Source organism: Bos indicus, chromosome X, assembly GCF_029378745.1.
Source record: "Bos indicus isolate NIAB-ARS_2022 breed Sahiwal x Tharparkar chromosome X, NIAB-ARS_B.indTharparkar_mat_pri_1.0, whole genome shotgun sequence".
Lineage (NCBI taxonomy): Eukaryota > Metazoa > Chordata > Mammalia > Artiodactyla > Bovidae > Bos > Bos indicus.
The window spans coordinates 131,636,407-131,651,478 of record NC_091789.1 but is presented as its reverse complement, the minus strand read 5'-3'; the positions used below and the strand labels follow the sequence as shown (position 1 = coordinate 131,651,478).

The 15,072-nt window shown below is 36.3% G+C and overlaps 1 protein-coding gene across 5 annotated transcripts in view; it reads left to right on the top strand.

Annotated features, from left to right (window-relative positions):
* The window catches only part of CNKSR2 (connector enhancer of kinase suppressor of Ras 2), a 285,732-nt gene that overhangs the window by 266,825 nt on the left and 3,835 nt on the right, over window positions 1-15,072 (top strand). For 4 of the 5 annotated variants that reach the window (XM_070784406.1, XM_070784405.1, XM_070784408.1 and 1 more), the window contains one exon: window positions 13,266-13,462. In XM_070784406.1, the coding sequence (XP_070640507.1) occupies window positions 13,266-13,462 (197 nt within the window). The other variant, XM_070784410.1, reaches the window with a different exon arrangement.

Genomic DNA, 15,072 nt, shown 5'->3' with positions numbered 1-15,072 from the left:
GTGTCAATTTACATTCCCACTAACAAAGCTTCCCTTTCCTCCACATTCTCACCAACATTTGTTATTTGTTTTCTCTATGATGATAGCCATTCTGTCTGGTATGAGGTGATATTTTATTGTGGTATTGATTTGTATTTCCCTGGTGGTTAGCGGTGTTGAGCATCTATTCATGTGCCTGTTGGCCATCTGCATGTCCTCATTGGAGAAATGTCTATTCAGATATTCTCCCCATTTTTTACTCAGTTTGTTTGTTTGATGTTGAGTTGTATGAGCTGCTTATGTATTTTTGATATTTACACCTTATCACAGGTAAACCCTTTGCAAATATTGGTCTGGCCAAAAAGTTCATTCTGTTTTTTTCAGTAACTACATATGAAAAACCCAAATGAACCAATCCAATATTTTCTCCCATTCCGTAGGTTCTTTTCATTTTGTCAGTGGTTTCATTTGCTATGCAAATACTTTTAAGTTTAATTAGGTCCCGTTTGTTTATTTTTGCTTTTGTTTCCTTCGCTTTACTGATCTCCAAAAAATTGCTCTTATTTATATCTAAGAGTGTTCTGCCTGTGTTTTCTTTGGAGTTTTTTGGATTCCAGTATTATATTCGGGTCTTTAATCCACCTTGAGTTTATTTTTGTATATGGTGTTAAAGAATGTTCTAATTTCATTCTTTTACATTTAGCTGTCCAGTTTTCCCAGTACTGCTTATTGAAGAGACTATCTTTTCTCTATTATATATTCTTAATTCCTTTGGATAATAGACCATAGGCGCATGGGTTTATTTCTGGGTTCTCTATTCTGTTCCAGTCCCCTTCAGTTTTCAAGTCTATTGTAAGCACCAGAACTCAGCTGTTTTATATCATATATATATATATGTATATACACACATATATTAATATTTTAGTGGTATTCTTTACATTTGCCCTAAAATTTATTATTTTCTATGTATTCCAAATATATTAATCCATTTAAATTAATATATTCATATAATATACATTGTTAGGATAATTTTATAATTACATTATAGTCATATAGTTGTATCTGTGTATATGTATATATATATTTATACTAGTAAAGTAGAGCTTTATTTTACTGATAATCCTTAATTATAAAATTATAAGACAAAAATGGGGAAGGGGTTATACAGCTATGCCATTAACTCTTTGAGGTCAGACTATCATCTTTGTATATTTACCCCTAACATTTGATGTAGTATACACATATATATATATACATAGGCACCCATTAAATCCTTATTGAACAATGCATGTCTATAAAAATGAATTCCTCCCATTTTCTGTTTTAAAATCTGAAATATGACATTTGGAATGACAATATAATGTGGCCGAATTCCATAGTACATTTTTCTAATATATCTATAGGCTCTTCATTGAATATAAACTCAGGCTAAATTGAATTAACATAATAAGTACTTCTGTGACTATTAAATATAAAAGACCTTTTCAGTTGTTACTAATATATAAGCTTAATTTAAAGGATACTTCAGGTGTACCTTTATTTCAGGTAGTGGTTTTAATGCAGACAGGAAAAGTAATATGTGATATACCCATAAGTCCTAAATGCACTTTAAGGTCATAGTATAGTGGTAAATAGTTTAAGATGAAATACCACTTCATAAGGAAATATTCTGTCTCTTGTGAATTATACACAGAGAATGGAATTGTTAGAGTAACATTCTAATCTGGAAACAGTATTTCCTTATCTGTTTTGCTTGTGGCTAGGTTCATCAAATATTTTTATTATACCTGAAATTTCTAATTAAAGATATCCATAAGTATTAGACGTATAAGCACAAACTATATTACTTTTTGCTATTTATCACTTTATTTTGAAAAAGAATACTTCATCATTCATAAAATAAAAGACTTCCTAGTCCCTCCCCCATGGTATTAAAAATAAGCAAACAAATTTTTTAAAATCTGATATTATGTCTGTTTGAGCTTTATCTTTACAAGGAAATAGACCCTCAAAATTTGAACAGCTACTACTCAAGCCACAAATAAGTCTCTCTCTTGGTTTGAACATTCTGAATCAAGGTTTCAGCCCACTTTTTCCAAGACTTTCATTGAGAAAAATTATCACTGACTATCAACTCATGGTGTTAGATATTCCTGTTTTACAAAAAGAAAAACTTAAATGTGAACATATACATTTAGAAGAAGAGAGAGATCCTGATAATCGTAATAAATCAGATCTTTTTCAAAAGCTCACAGCAATCTGTACTCTCCCAGGAGCTCCACATGTGTTACTATTGATAGGCTTGGATGCCTGCCTTGTTATCTGCAAGCAGCTTAAGACCAGTTGTCAGTGGCTTTGCCCTTAAATTTGCCCTCAGGCTCACCGATAATGGAAGTGAGTATGTGGAACCAGTTTTCTCTCATAACTCAGAAGTAAAAATCTTTGAAAGTGCTGTTCTGGCTTAAGCACTTCTTATTTCCATTTTTATGTATTTCCTTCTGTTTCATTCATTAAGTAAAAGATTTATTTTTTACCTATTTTGTATTCAAACTGAATCATTCTCTTGCAAATGTTTGTACCTCTATCCTTACCTTATAATCTATTAGCCTGATTACATTTCTAAAAGTTACTTCTAGAATTTCTATTTCTGCTTATAATTTGCGTGGAAAGAGTTTTAAATTCATAAAACAAAAAGGGAAAGAAATATTTTTCTCACCATATCCTACATAGATTCAGTCTGTAAAGAGCTGGCATGAGAAGTGGATCCACACTGGAATAAGTCATCCTATACACAACATGGCATTACATCTGGGTACACCATTCACATCTCGAGGGGTTTAGTAACAGGGAAGTAGGATCTTTCTCTTTCTACCCAGCTGGGCTGGTGGCCTCACAATCAAAGGTTTCAGTGATGAATGGCAGCTCAATAATTATTTAAGTAATATGCCAAACAGAAACATTACTGATTTTCTTGGGCTAGGATAGAAATATTGCTGTTGTTTCAAAATGTACTTGATTAAAAGCTTGTTAAATAGTGAAGTATATTTTAAGAGCAGGAAGTAGGGAATGGAATATTTTTTATAGTTGGGATATTGACCAAAAGAATAAAAACAATCAAGAGCCATACAATTTAAGTTTTGGGGTTTTGTTTGTTTGTTTGTTTTTTTAGAAACACGCAATTTCCACTTGTCCTTAAAAAAAATAAACAAACAGGCACAAAATTTTGTTGTTGTTTAGTCCCTAAGTTTGTGTCTGACTCTTTTGCAACCCCACGGACTGTAGCCCGCCAGGCTCCTCTGTCCATGGGATTTGAGTAGGGGTAAAATTGTCAGTTTGGAGATGTCAGAAATGGCTATCTGCTCCAGTATTCTTGCCTGGAGAATCCCATAGACAGAGGAGCCTGGCGGGCTACAAGTCCATAGGGTCTCACAGAGTCGGACACAACTGAGTGACTAAGCACAGCACAGAAATAGGCAGAGTGAGAATGCCTGATGAAAATACAAAGGGAGGGGAAAAGGAATATTGAGACCCAGAAAGGGACTTGCAAAAAGTTGAAGACACATAGATATGAGATTTGTAGAAGTTAGACTTTCATAGAACAGTATCTTTATGAAATATGTTTTTATGTTTTAGAGGTTTCATGTAAATTAGCCATATACCAGTCCATCATATCTGACCCTCCTCGCCTGCCAATGCTGTTCATACTTGAGATTCAGAATGCACACCCCAAGACATAGATTCAGCAGGCTTGAGTCTGGAAGTATCTGTTTATTTGTTCTGTTTGCCTCAAAAATAAAGAGGAGCTATTTAATGCTTACCTAAAAGTATATCTTTAAAGAATTTATTCAAGCAATATACCACAATCTCTCATTTTGCCATATTCTCAGTAGACCAGGGTATTTCCATCAGATTCCTTGGCAAAAATCTTGAGATTATTTGAGTTACATAATACAGTGTTATACTGGTGACAGGACTGAAAATAAAACTCTGTGTGATGTGTCCAACTACAAAGCTTGTGACGTAAAAACTCCTTATATGTGCAGTACAAAAGTTGGCATCACTCAACCAGCCCTCCCCACAGTGTAGCCCATCACAGTGTGACTGGCCCAGTGCACGAGGTCTCAAACTGCAGTGGGCAACAAGAATCACCTGGGTTGCATGCTTAAAATGCAGATTCCAGAGTTCCATACCCAGAAATTTTGATTGAGTAGAGTAAGGGAAGGGCCCAGTAATCTGTATTTAACAGACCTCTACCCTGAGATTTGGTAAGCTGACCACTACTAGTTGAAGAGACACCTTGCCAGAGAGTTACCTTCTCTTATGTTAGTATATACAGACTTGGAAATAGCTGAGCATGCTAAGTCGCTTCAGTCGTGTCTGACCCTTTGCAACCCCATGGACTGTAGACTGCTGGGCTCCTCTGTCCACAGAATTTTCCAGGCAAGAATACTGGAGTAGGTTGCCATTTCCTCCTCCAGGGAATCTTCCCCACCCAGGGATCAAACCCACATCTCCTGTGTCTCCTGCACTGCAGGCAGATTCTTTACCGCTGAGCTACCTGGGAAGCCCTGGAAATAGCTGTAGTCACTTTGAAATAGTGATCCACCCACCACCATCCTGCATGTTGGCAAGGCCTCAACTGAGGAGGTATTTCCAGTCTCTTGAAGTAGAATTTCCCAATCCTAATTAAATGGTGTCTTAAATGTAACTAAGATGTGACTTGATTACCAAGGCTCTAGTTCAGATTTAGGATGGGTTGAGTTCACTAGAATTAAAGCATTCGTGTAAGTTGTTTTTGAGGGGAAATATTTGAGTTGCATAGATAAATTAGAAACAGTTTAAATTTAAGGATGACCTTGTGCCAAGCATTAGATTGCCTCTGACTTTACCGTTTGAAGTTCTATGACCTTATGAAACAGTGGTAGAATCCAGAGTTCGCATTACAGTATTATAATTTTCTTAAAAAAAAAATAAGGTGTTGTCTTTTCTTTCATTTGACCTACCTATGAAGATTATTTAGTTCCCAGCCCCTTTTCTGCAAAAGAAGGTTATGATATGATAAACAAAAATTAGATCTGCTGATTTCTGAACCATACTGCATCCTATTTTCTAAATACTGTGCTGTGGGCAACACACTCCCTTCCCATTTTATAAAGGAGCTAGTAGTGAACAACATGCTGTCTCTGTTCCCTCTCCCAGTTTGTTCCTTCTTCTTGATATAACTCAAAAGGTACTAAAGGATGTAGCAAATAAAGATCTGCCCTAGGTTATAAAGGAAAAAAAAAAACCTGCTGATTGGTGCCTAGTGGCAATATTTGAACTCCTCAAAATCCAAAATAAAATGAACTAAAAGAGACTACAGTTTATTTTTAGCCCACTTGTTCTGAGTTTTCCAAGTCATTCAGAAACTTTAGTCTCTTCTAGTTTCTTAATTCCTAAGAATGTGGCTTGTGCTCGGGTGTCAAGTCACCCTTTCATCACGTTGACCGTGTGAGAGCTTTTCACCTCTGTTCACTTTGTATTGGTCTGCATTCGACCACTTCCTTGGAGCCACACTAGCTGGGCTTTTCTCTCACCACTCAGCACGTGGTAGCATGTGAGTCGGGTTAGTTAGTTAGAAGGTGGACCAGAAAAGTTTTCCTCATACTTCTTGATTGGATGAATTTGAGGAAAGATCTTGTATAGAACTACAGTTTATTTTTTTAGAAGATTAATCATTTTATATGTGTATGGAGAATACTTTTAACATAAACTTTCTGATTAAAATTACAGATACGCATGTACAAATATAGAGGTGAGAAAAGATATATCTGTGCTGTGTATTATTTTATATACATAAGATTGGCAATTCGAGATAACCAAGCTTAAAATAAAGTCCCATTTTTGGCCAAGTAGACTTGCATGCCAACACAAAGACATTATGGTATTAAAACCATATGCAATTCTAGCCATATTTTTCTCTTTTCTCTTCATGGGTATTGCATGATGGTATTTCTAATACAAATACTAATATGCTTTGGAAATAATGGCACTCGCAGGTCTTTCATCATATTGTATCACTGCTTTATCATATTAGGCTAATACACTGCGAGAGTTGGTAGAACCTCTCCATGCCAAATCGGATCCACTTCTGTTGGCACTCAACCCATTGGACTCACAGATTGATAAGCTAATGTTTAGAGAATTTAGATCGGAGAGAGTCGGCACGACGCAGACTTAACATCAACCTCTTGCAAGCAACTAAAATGGCCTCGACCTTGCTGTTTATAACAGAAAACAGACTTTTAAAAGCTTAGATCATCAAGTGTTTTGGATTGGGGGCCTCCCTAAAGGGATATTAAGAGGGGCAGGCCACTCTTAAGAAGAATGCAAGCTTTCTTCACTGGGACTAGCATAAGATCAAAGCCAGTCAAGATGGAGCACAGTGACAGAAAACTGCTGTTTCTGTGGGTGAACAGAGGCAAAGGGTACTGACTGGGGAAGGGCTCAGTTGTGTTCTCCTGTCACAGGAAAGGAGAGGGATCAGCTCCAATAACTAGAAAACCCTGGCTGTTCAATGGACTCTTAAGTGGCCTCTTGAAGGCAAAGCAGAGAAAGCGAATTCTGTGTGTTAAGTGTATTTTTGCATTTTTAAAATTTGACGTGCTGTATTGTACTACATTAAGTGTAATCTATTAAGGCAAGGTATCTACAACCTGCTCTGAAACTTACTATGTTTATTCTATTATAAAGTGTATTCAGGTGCAACACAGAGACTGCTTTCAGTGGCACTAATGAAGAAAATGCCACATGCCAGGCTTTAGTAGATTCCTCAGCTAAAATCCTAACTTTCTCCTTACTTCTTGGCACTTGTATACAAATGGTGTTGCCTCATAGGACAGGCATGAGCTATTCTTTTCTGTAAAATTTTCCAAATCTATAGGCTGTGGTTTTCACTTTGGAAAAAGTATTTTGTCTGGTTGTCTTTCAAAATAGTTTCAGATATTATTTAATACTATGTAACTGGGTCCCTTATGGCTCAATATTGCTTATTTTTCTTCTGTAGTGGATGTGAAATTTCCTTTATTTAGTTGGATAAGATACTCTGTAATAATTTTAATGCTAATTAATGGATATTTCATACTGTGCAATGAACAGATAATTTAACATTGTATTTGGAAATGTTTTTTTTTCTTCCTGTCGCCGCAGTGTGTGGTATTGCATAATGTGAATACTTGTAAAAATATAAATTACATAAAAATAAAAATATGACCAATTGGTATCAGATCTTTTTAGATAGCTAAATAATTTGCTAAGTATGCTTGATAGTAAATATCTTTCTAAAGAGGAGTAATCTATGCTTCTTTCTCACAAATGGAATTTGTGTTGTGAATAAAATCACATTGATATGCCTTACAGTTGCCTCTGTGCTCTAACCATTTTAATGTGTTTTTTTAAGTATATATAAAAATGATGGTTCTGGTATATAGAAATGCATCAAAAAGCATTATGTTGGTTTTAAATATTCGTGGGATTGTCTTGAGTCATTCTCCCTGTTTAAGTCATAGTAAAATTTTATGATATGAAGAATTTTAGTTTTTTCTCATTAAGGAATATGATGACTCCACATTAATTTTTTAATAATCATCTTTTAGCTTTGTTTTTAAACTGTATCCTTTATGAATTCCTTCCTAAGAACCAGGTACCTTGACCTCCATATCTTTATATAAATTTTCTAAATTCGCTGGGTAAATATAGAATCTGTTATTTATGTTTGCAATTCTCCTTCAAAGAACCTCCCCTTTGGGTCAATAAATCAATGCCAAGGACACCAAGATTTTGCCATCTGAACTATTTGTCATAAAAACAACCGTAATACCCTGAAAATACAACCACTTTCATAGTTGTGGCATTAAACCACATAATTCGGCAGAAATTACCTGCTTCGAGAATGAAATGTAGAATAAGCTTCAGCTCTGTCTGTGGTGTCACCTCTTTGTGGAAGTCAGCTTTACTTTTGTGCAGAAGGGATTTACAAACACTGATATAGCTGTACTTAATTTTGGTGAAGCACAAGGTCATTCGTACAGGGATGGGTTTCACATATTCCTTAAAAATTCACTTAGCAATATTGGTGGACTCACTCAAGCTGTCCTTTCAAAAAAAGGACTTTTTTTTCCCCTCAATTTTTTTCATCAGACAAATTATTGTTATTTTGCCTAAAATAAAACAAACCAATTAATTCTAAGAAGGGTAGTTGATTACAGAGTAACAAGTAAAAGCCAAGTTGTAAAATCGTATGCTTTATAACAAACTGTCCTCCCCCCAGTTTTACAAGGCATAGCTAGTTGACTTATATAAAAACATGAATTAAAAGAACTAATCTTTCATTATAAAACAATTCAGATTATAGTGTAAACTCCTGAATGCATAATCATCTTTAGCAAAAAAACCTACAGATATTGAACCTATCTCCATTAAACCCATTAAAACTTTGGCACCTTACATAGAAATAAGTTGTTCATTATGGTGCACTGGTAAATTAGTATTCACAGAAAACAGTCCTGTGTCTAAATGCAAATGCTAATTGCCTTTCATGGTGAGAATAGTGCTCCACATACTTGATGCCATTCGCCTGGAAGCCTTAGAGCACTCCGCGACCGTACAAGAACGAATACCTCTCACATTTGACTGGTGACTAATGCTACTATGTCCAGCCTTCTCCCCCACTTGTGACTTAGTCTCTTCCAGCTTTCTATGCTCATTACCCAGTTGTGTTGTGGAAGGAACAACTGTTTCCATGAGGACATCATTATCCTATTTTAAAAGAGCACAGTTCCCTTCCAAAACATGTACAAGAACTGATTATTCATTGCTGACTTGATTCTTTAAGAGCCTAGTTCGTATACTCGTTTTGTTTTGTTTTGTTTTCATTTTTTACTCTCCTTCCACATTGTCATTGCAGAGGCAGGGAAACAGCGAGGACACCAGAATAACATTTTAGGTTGCCACACTTGTAAACTCTGCTCTTAATTTTCACCAAAGAAACATGAACGACATTACACAAGAGACTGGTATAAAAAAATTACTCAGACTGATACAGAGTCCTCTTTGGAGTACTTGGTGTCTAAAGTGAAGAAAATCATCACTCAGTTTAAACATTGGGTTCATCAGACACCATGTCCTGTAGAAGATTGGGAAATGCAAAGAGAGCAAGGCATAAGCACTCAGGGAAAGTCGCAGTCTAGGTCTCTAGAGGTGCACATGGAGTGAGGTACAGAACGAAAAAACATTGGGATTTCTCCTCAGGTTTCACATCTCATTTTCTCGAATATCTCTTCTATCTATCTATTAATATAGAGTAATACATATATTGAATATTTATCAACAAAAGTGTTTTAACTGAAAAGGGTATACAATCGAACAGGTTTAAAAACACTGGGCATGAATGTAAGGAAATAGGTCAACCAAACATCCTGCGGTGTTTGAGGAATGCGTTATCATCTGCTAATAAGCCTTTTCAAGAAAGTTCCAACCAACTATTATTTTCTATTGGCTAATCTTTTCTTTGAGCTTTTATTACTGCCTGGAGGTCATATGCAACCTGAAGGAGCCAGACACAACTATATTGATGCTCAGTGCATTTCTTAGAGTCACAGTGTTTCATGGTGTAGCTAGAGTATAAATGAAACGATAAAGAGGATCTTCTTCTAGCCCTGCCACTATGACACAGCCAGAAACGAGTCCTCCCTTGGCTCAGAATACAAGTTATCCATAACTTCATTGGGATCCTCAAATCTATCAATGAAATTTTATATAGGAAAGAGAACTTTATATGTTCTCTTCACTTTAATAAAATTGAAATAGAAAAGTGTGTCATCTGACACAGGACTGATTTACATGTTGTAAATGTAAATGTGATTTGATGGCAAATTTATTCCTGCATAGGCCCAGAATTTCCGAATCAATTTGATACAAATTTAAATTTCATTGTATCAGGGATACACTTCCTCTTGAGGAATCACAGAAGGTTCCTCTATATGTCCTGTGGTTTGCATGTGGTTTTCTACACTTTACCAACTTTCAGAAACCATCCATTCAAATTCCGAAAGAGCTGGGCTTGGGGCCAGTGTTCCCATGACTGAACTGGCACGTTGAAAGAAAGTCAATCAGGAAGCAGACCTCACCAAGTGCTTGCCTCCTCTTCCAAAGCAAGCCTCTTCTAGGAGAAGAAAAGCAAGGGTTTAAAAGAGAAACCAGAAGAGAAGGAGACAAAGAAGAAGAGGGCAAAAAGAAGAAGTAAAGGTGCTTTCACATTTTCAGTTGCAGCGGTAGCCCCGATTGAGTTAATTGGTATTCATCTAAGAAAAAAAAAAAAAAATCAAGGAAACCAGTTTGAAAATTATAAAAGAAAATAAAGGTCTGTTTTTGTCTTGAATGTTGAGTTCTGTGTTGTTTTGACTGTTGAGCACAGTGAATCAGATTTCAAATGTGACTCCGGCCCTCACCCTCTTCCTCTGAAAATAAAGGGACTCTTTGTCTAGTCTTAAAATGTTTAGTACTTGGTGGCATTTTGTAGGAGCCTGGCATCTCAATCCTTCATCCTCCGCACCCCACGACTGTGTCTTGTGTCACATATGTGTGTGGTGTGTAGGGGTGGGGGAAGGAGGCCTGACTTATCTTTAATATCTCTATTCCATTCATAGCTTGGAAATGTTTCTGTGTTCTGTCTCCTTGTGATTCCCTGTTCATATGTGCTGCCCAGAGATAAATCCATGCTTGATTCTCCTTACAGCTGTCAAACCAGATTCTTTGTAGAATTATATGGTGTACTTTGGTTGAACGTGTTCCACCTCCCCCCTCCCTTAATGGCAAGAAGAAGAAAAAAAAAGCTTTCAGTGTTAAGTCATGTTTGTCATTTTTTATATTAAATCTTTACCATTCTTGAAATAAAACTACATTGAAATTTTATTTTATAATCCAGCATGTGACTCAGTATTCCACAAACTGTAAGAATTGAGGAGAAAGAAAACTGGGTAAGAATGTTTTTTCAACAAAATATATACTCCTTACAGTGTTAGGTAATATGGAAGAAGGTTATCTTAAAAATTTACTATGTGGAAATGTTTCTGCCTCCCTTGAATCCTAAAACTATTATTTGAATTCCTTTTTTCTTTACCTTCCTTTAAGAACTGAAAAGCAAATAATACATTAGGCTTCATGATACCTAGACTACTATAATTCACATCTGTTAGGGCTCCGATTTCTCCCCCACCCTCTGCTTTATGAAATTTTTCTGGTTTAAGATGCAGTCTTGCCTTGAAGCAAAAATAATGATAACTACTAAATAATTCCTCAGGGTTCTTTCCTGGCCTATGATTTTATGAAATGGAATTATGCTGTTCAAATGTATCCTTGTTTTTACAACTCCATTTAGTTTTACACTGAATAACCTTATGATTTTTTGCCTTCCTGGCTCCAAACCATTCTGTTTAAAATTCCTTATCTCATTTCAACCTTAGCCTACAAGGCAGCTAGTTGCTCTTTTTACAGTCCTCTGTACCCCCACCCACCCCCTCAGAATCCTCTAGGTGCTGCAAACATTGAAGGATGAGGCAACAGAAAATTAAAAAGCTGTTTTCTTTTTTTGTACTTTTAGATTATAGCTCTAACTTAGATATATGATTAGAAAGTTAAAGTTTGTTGTAGAGGAATAGTGGTAGCAGGTGCTGATAACAAAGGACTTTCTAATGAGAGAACTCAATAATCACACTTACCAATAGTTGCTAACCTTAGCAGGAAAGTAAAAATTGAATATGAAACTTAAATGAAGTCACTTTTTCATCCTAAAGGTGATCCCTTCAAGTTAAGGTACTGTGTTGTGGGCTTTGGGGGAAGTTTTAGGTACACTCTAAAAAAGTTTTATTCAATGCTGTATTTCAAGCATCTCACAAATTCATTAACACCTCCTGTTTAATACACAGTTCAAATGATTCCTGACAAAACTGGCAGTCTAGAATTCTTACTAAAATCATGAATTCTGGAGCCACACTGCTCAGTTGGAGTTCCAACTCCACCACTTAGTAAATGTGACCTTGAGCAAGGTACTTCCCTGCTAGAAAATGAAAATCAAATAGATCTACTCCTAGTACTGCTATGAGGATTAAATGAGATCATGCATGTTAAGCATTTACCCTAATTCCTGACACATATAAATGTTTACATTATTACCAATTAGGGTGTCTTTAAAAAAAAAAATGTGTCAGAAAGCCTAAAATATTCACATGGACCATGGTGGAATGAATGATATTCCATATTTACTTTTTGGGCCAATGTAATTAGCATTCCTCAAATAGGACTCTTTGGCTCTCTATTAAAGGAAATGTAATATAACCCTAATCCTATCTGCCAATCCAAGCAAAATCCAAGTTAATCTTTGTTTATCATTGAGAAAAATACATCAATAGTCAGACAATTCAAGAATAATATGGTAGTTTGATTTGCTCAAATAGATTCAAGATGCTTTCCTGAACCAGACCTTTTTTTTTTTCCTCAAAAATATTTAATTGGAGTGTTTTCTTCCTTGGTCTTTCAAATGTTAAGTAGCTTCCTTCAATACATGCCATATTTTTACTTATATTTGCATATAAACATTCCCACATGTCATTCTAATTAAAGCATTATTATTGATGATCATTTACTGTATTTACAGTGTGGCAGGCATTACTATGGCAGTCACATGAAACCTAATAATCCTCTACAGCATACTTTTGGAAGATTTTTACAATCATATATACTCCAGCGAATGCCATTCCATCTTATGAATTCTAGAAAAATGTAAACATCAGTTCATTCAGTGTTGTTAAACCAGGAGAGCTCTGTTACTTAGCACATCTATGCTTATCAGTATAATGATAAGGGATATTCATTACTGTTTTAAAATGTTAAATGATGTTCAGAATTGTTTCTGTGTTGTGTACCTTTTGTACTGTAATTCTTTGAATTTAATGGACTCAAGATATGTACAGTGATTTGCTATTTATTAAGAGTATTTTATTAAAGCATCCTATTAATTATTCTAAAACAATTGGCTGCCTGTAGCTAGTCTTACCCAGTATAACTAGCAACTGTGGGTTTGATGGGTTGTTTTTCTTTTTTTTAATGTAATAGTGTTTTCCCTATCATTCATTATTCCGTTTCTCAGATATTTTTTGTTTGTTTGTTTAGTAGATTTTTGGAGTGTCAAATCACTGTATTACACTGGATTCATATTTCTCTGGTTTTTTTTTTTTTTTTGGACATTGCAGGTGAAAGTAGGGAAGAAAAGTTAGGAGACTCTTTGCAAGATTTATACAGGGCATTGGAACAAGCCAGTCTGTCGCCTCTGGGAGAACATCGCATTTCAACCAAGATGGAATACAAACTATCCTTTATAAAGAGATGTAATGATCCTGTGATGAATGAAAAACTACACAGGCTGAGAATTCTCAAAAGCACTTTAAAGGTAAGATAGGAAATGGAAGGAGACATTCGTTTTAAGAGATTCATTCCTGAAAAAATCGATTATCAGATACTCTAAGGGACAAAATGGGAGGGGGATAAATAGAACAAATGTAATAAGTGTATTTGGCCAAAAGGAAATAATCTTAGCTTTATATTAACATCTCAGAGCATGCACAGACTACACATTATGTGACTTAGTTCTAGCAGAAAACAGGATGTAATTTTTTTTTTCCAAAAATGCAGGGCTAGTGTTATTCCTCAGTCTTTTGTTTTCCTAAGATAAATATGCCATGTTGTAGAATTGATACAGTTATTAAAAGAGCACAGCATTCATGCAGGGGTGGGTGCTAAAAGGGTTTGAGATATTTTATGAATATCTCTTGTAGCACATTTGGAGTGAAGCCACATTGTTTCATATCCCGTGTAGAAATTTTATAATTGTGCTGTATACATTAGCAGTTCCCAACTCACGTGTTACTTTTTTCTTACACATTTCCATAAGCACTTACATTGTCTCCAGTCTTCTTATGCCACCCCCAGATTGGGGAGGAGGTGGTGAGGAAAGGGAAACAGGCAGGAAGTTGAAGAAGGAGCCAGAAAAGTCAGCCCCCTCACTGTGTGTCTCAGTGGAGAGGGCCTGCCATACATACTCTCCCTAATCAGACCATGCACCCTGAAAAACTCAAAACCAGAAAAGAACTGTCATACCAAGTTTGTGATGCAGTCATTTCAAGAAATAAAAGGTCAGAGAGTTCATTTGGAAAATATTTCAGATCCATAGTCTACTGCTGAGGTTTCATAATTTTGAGACAGAGTACCAAAGAGATCCTGGACTTCTCTAGTGGTTCAGATCAGATCAGTCGCTCAGTCGTGTCCAACTCTTTGCGACCCCATGAATCGCAGCACGCCAGGCCTCCCTGTCCATCACCAACTCCCGGAGTTCACCCAGACTCACGTCCATCGAGTCAGTGATGCCATCCAGCCATCTCATCCTCTGTCGTCCCCTTTCTCTTGTCCCTAATCCCTCCCAGCATCAGAGTCTTTTCCAATGAGTCAACTCTTCGCATGAGGTGGCCAAAGTACTGGAGTTTCAGTTTTAGCATCATTCCTTCCAAAGAACACCCAGGGCTGATCTCCTTCAGAATGGACGGGTTGGACCTCCTTGCAGTCCAAGGGACTCTCAAGAGTCTTCTCCAACACCACAGTTCAGAAGCATCAATTCTTTGGCACTCAGCCTTCTTCACAGTCCAACTCTCACATCCATACATGACCACGGGAAAAACCATAGCCTTGACCAGACGGACCTTTGTTGGCAAAGTAATGTCTCTGCTTTTGAATATGCTATCTAGGTTGGTCATAACTTTCCTTCCAAGGAGTAAGCGTCTTTTAATTTCATGGCTGCAGTCACCATCTGCCGTGATTTTGGAGCCCAGAAAAATAAAGTCTGACACTGTTTCCACTGTTTCCCCTTCTATTTCCCATGAAGTGATGGGACCGGATGCCATGATCTTCGTTTTCTGAATGTTGAGCTTTAAGCCAACCTTTTCACTCTCCACTTTCACTTTCATCAAGAGGCTTTTTAGTTCCTCTTCACTTTCTGCCATAAGGGTG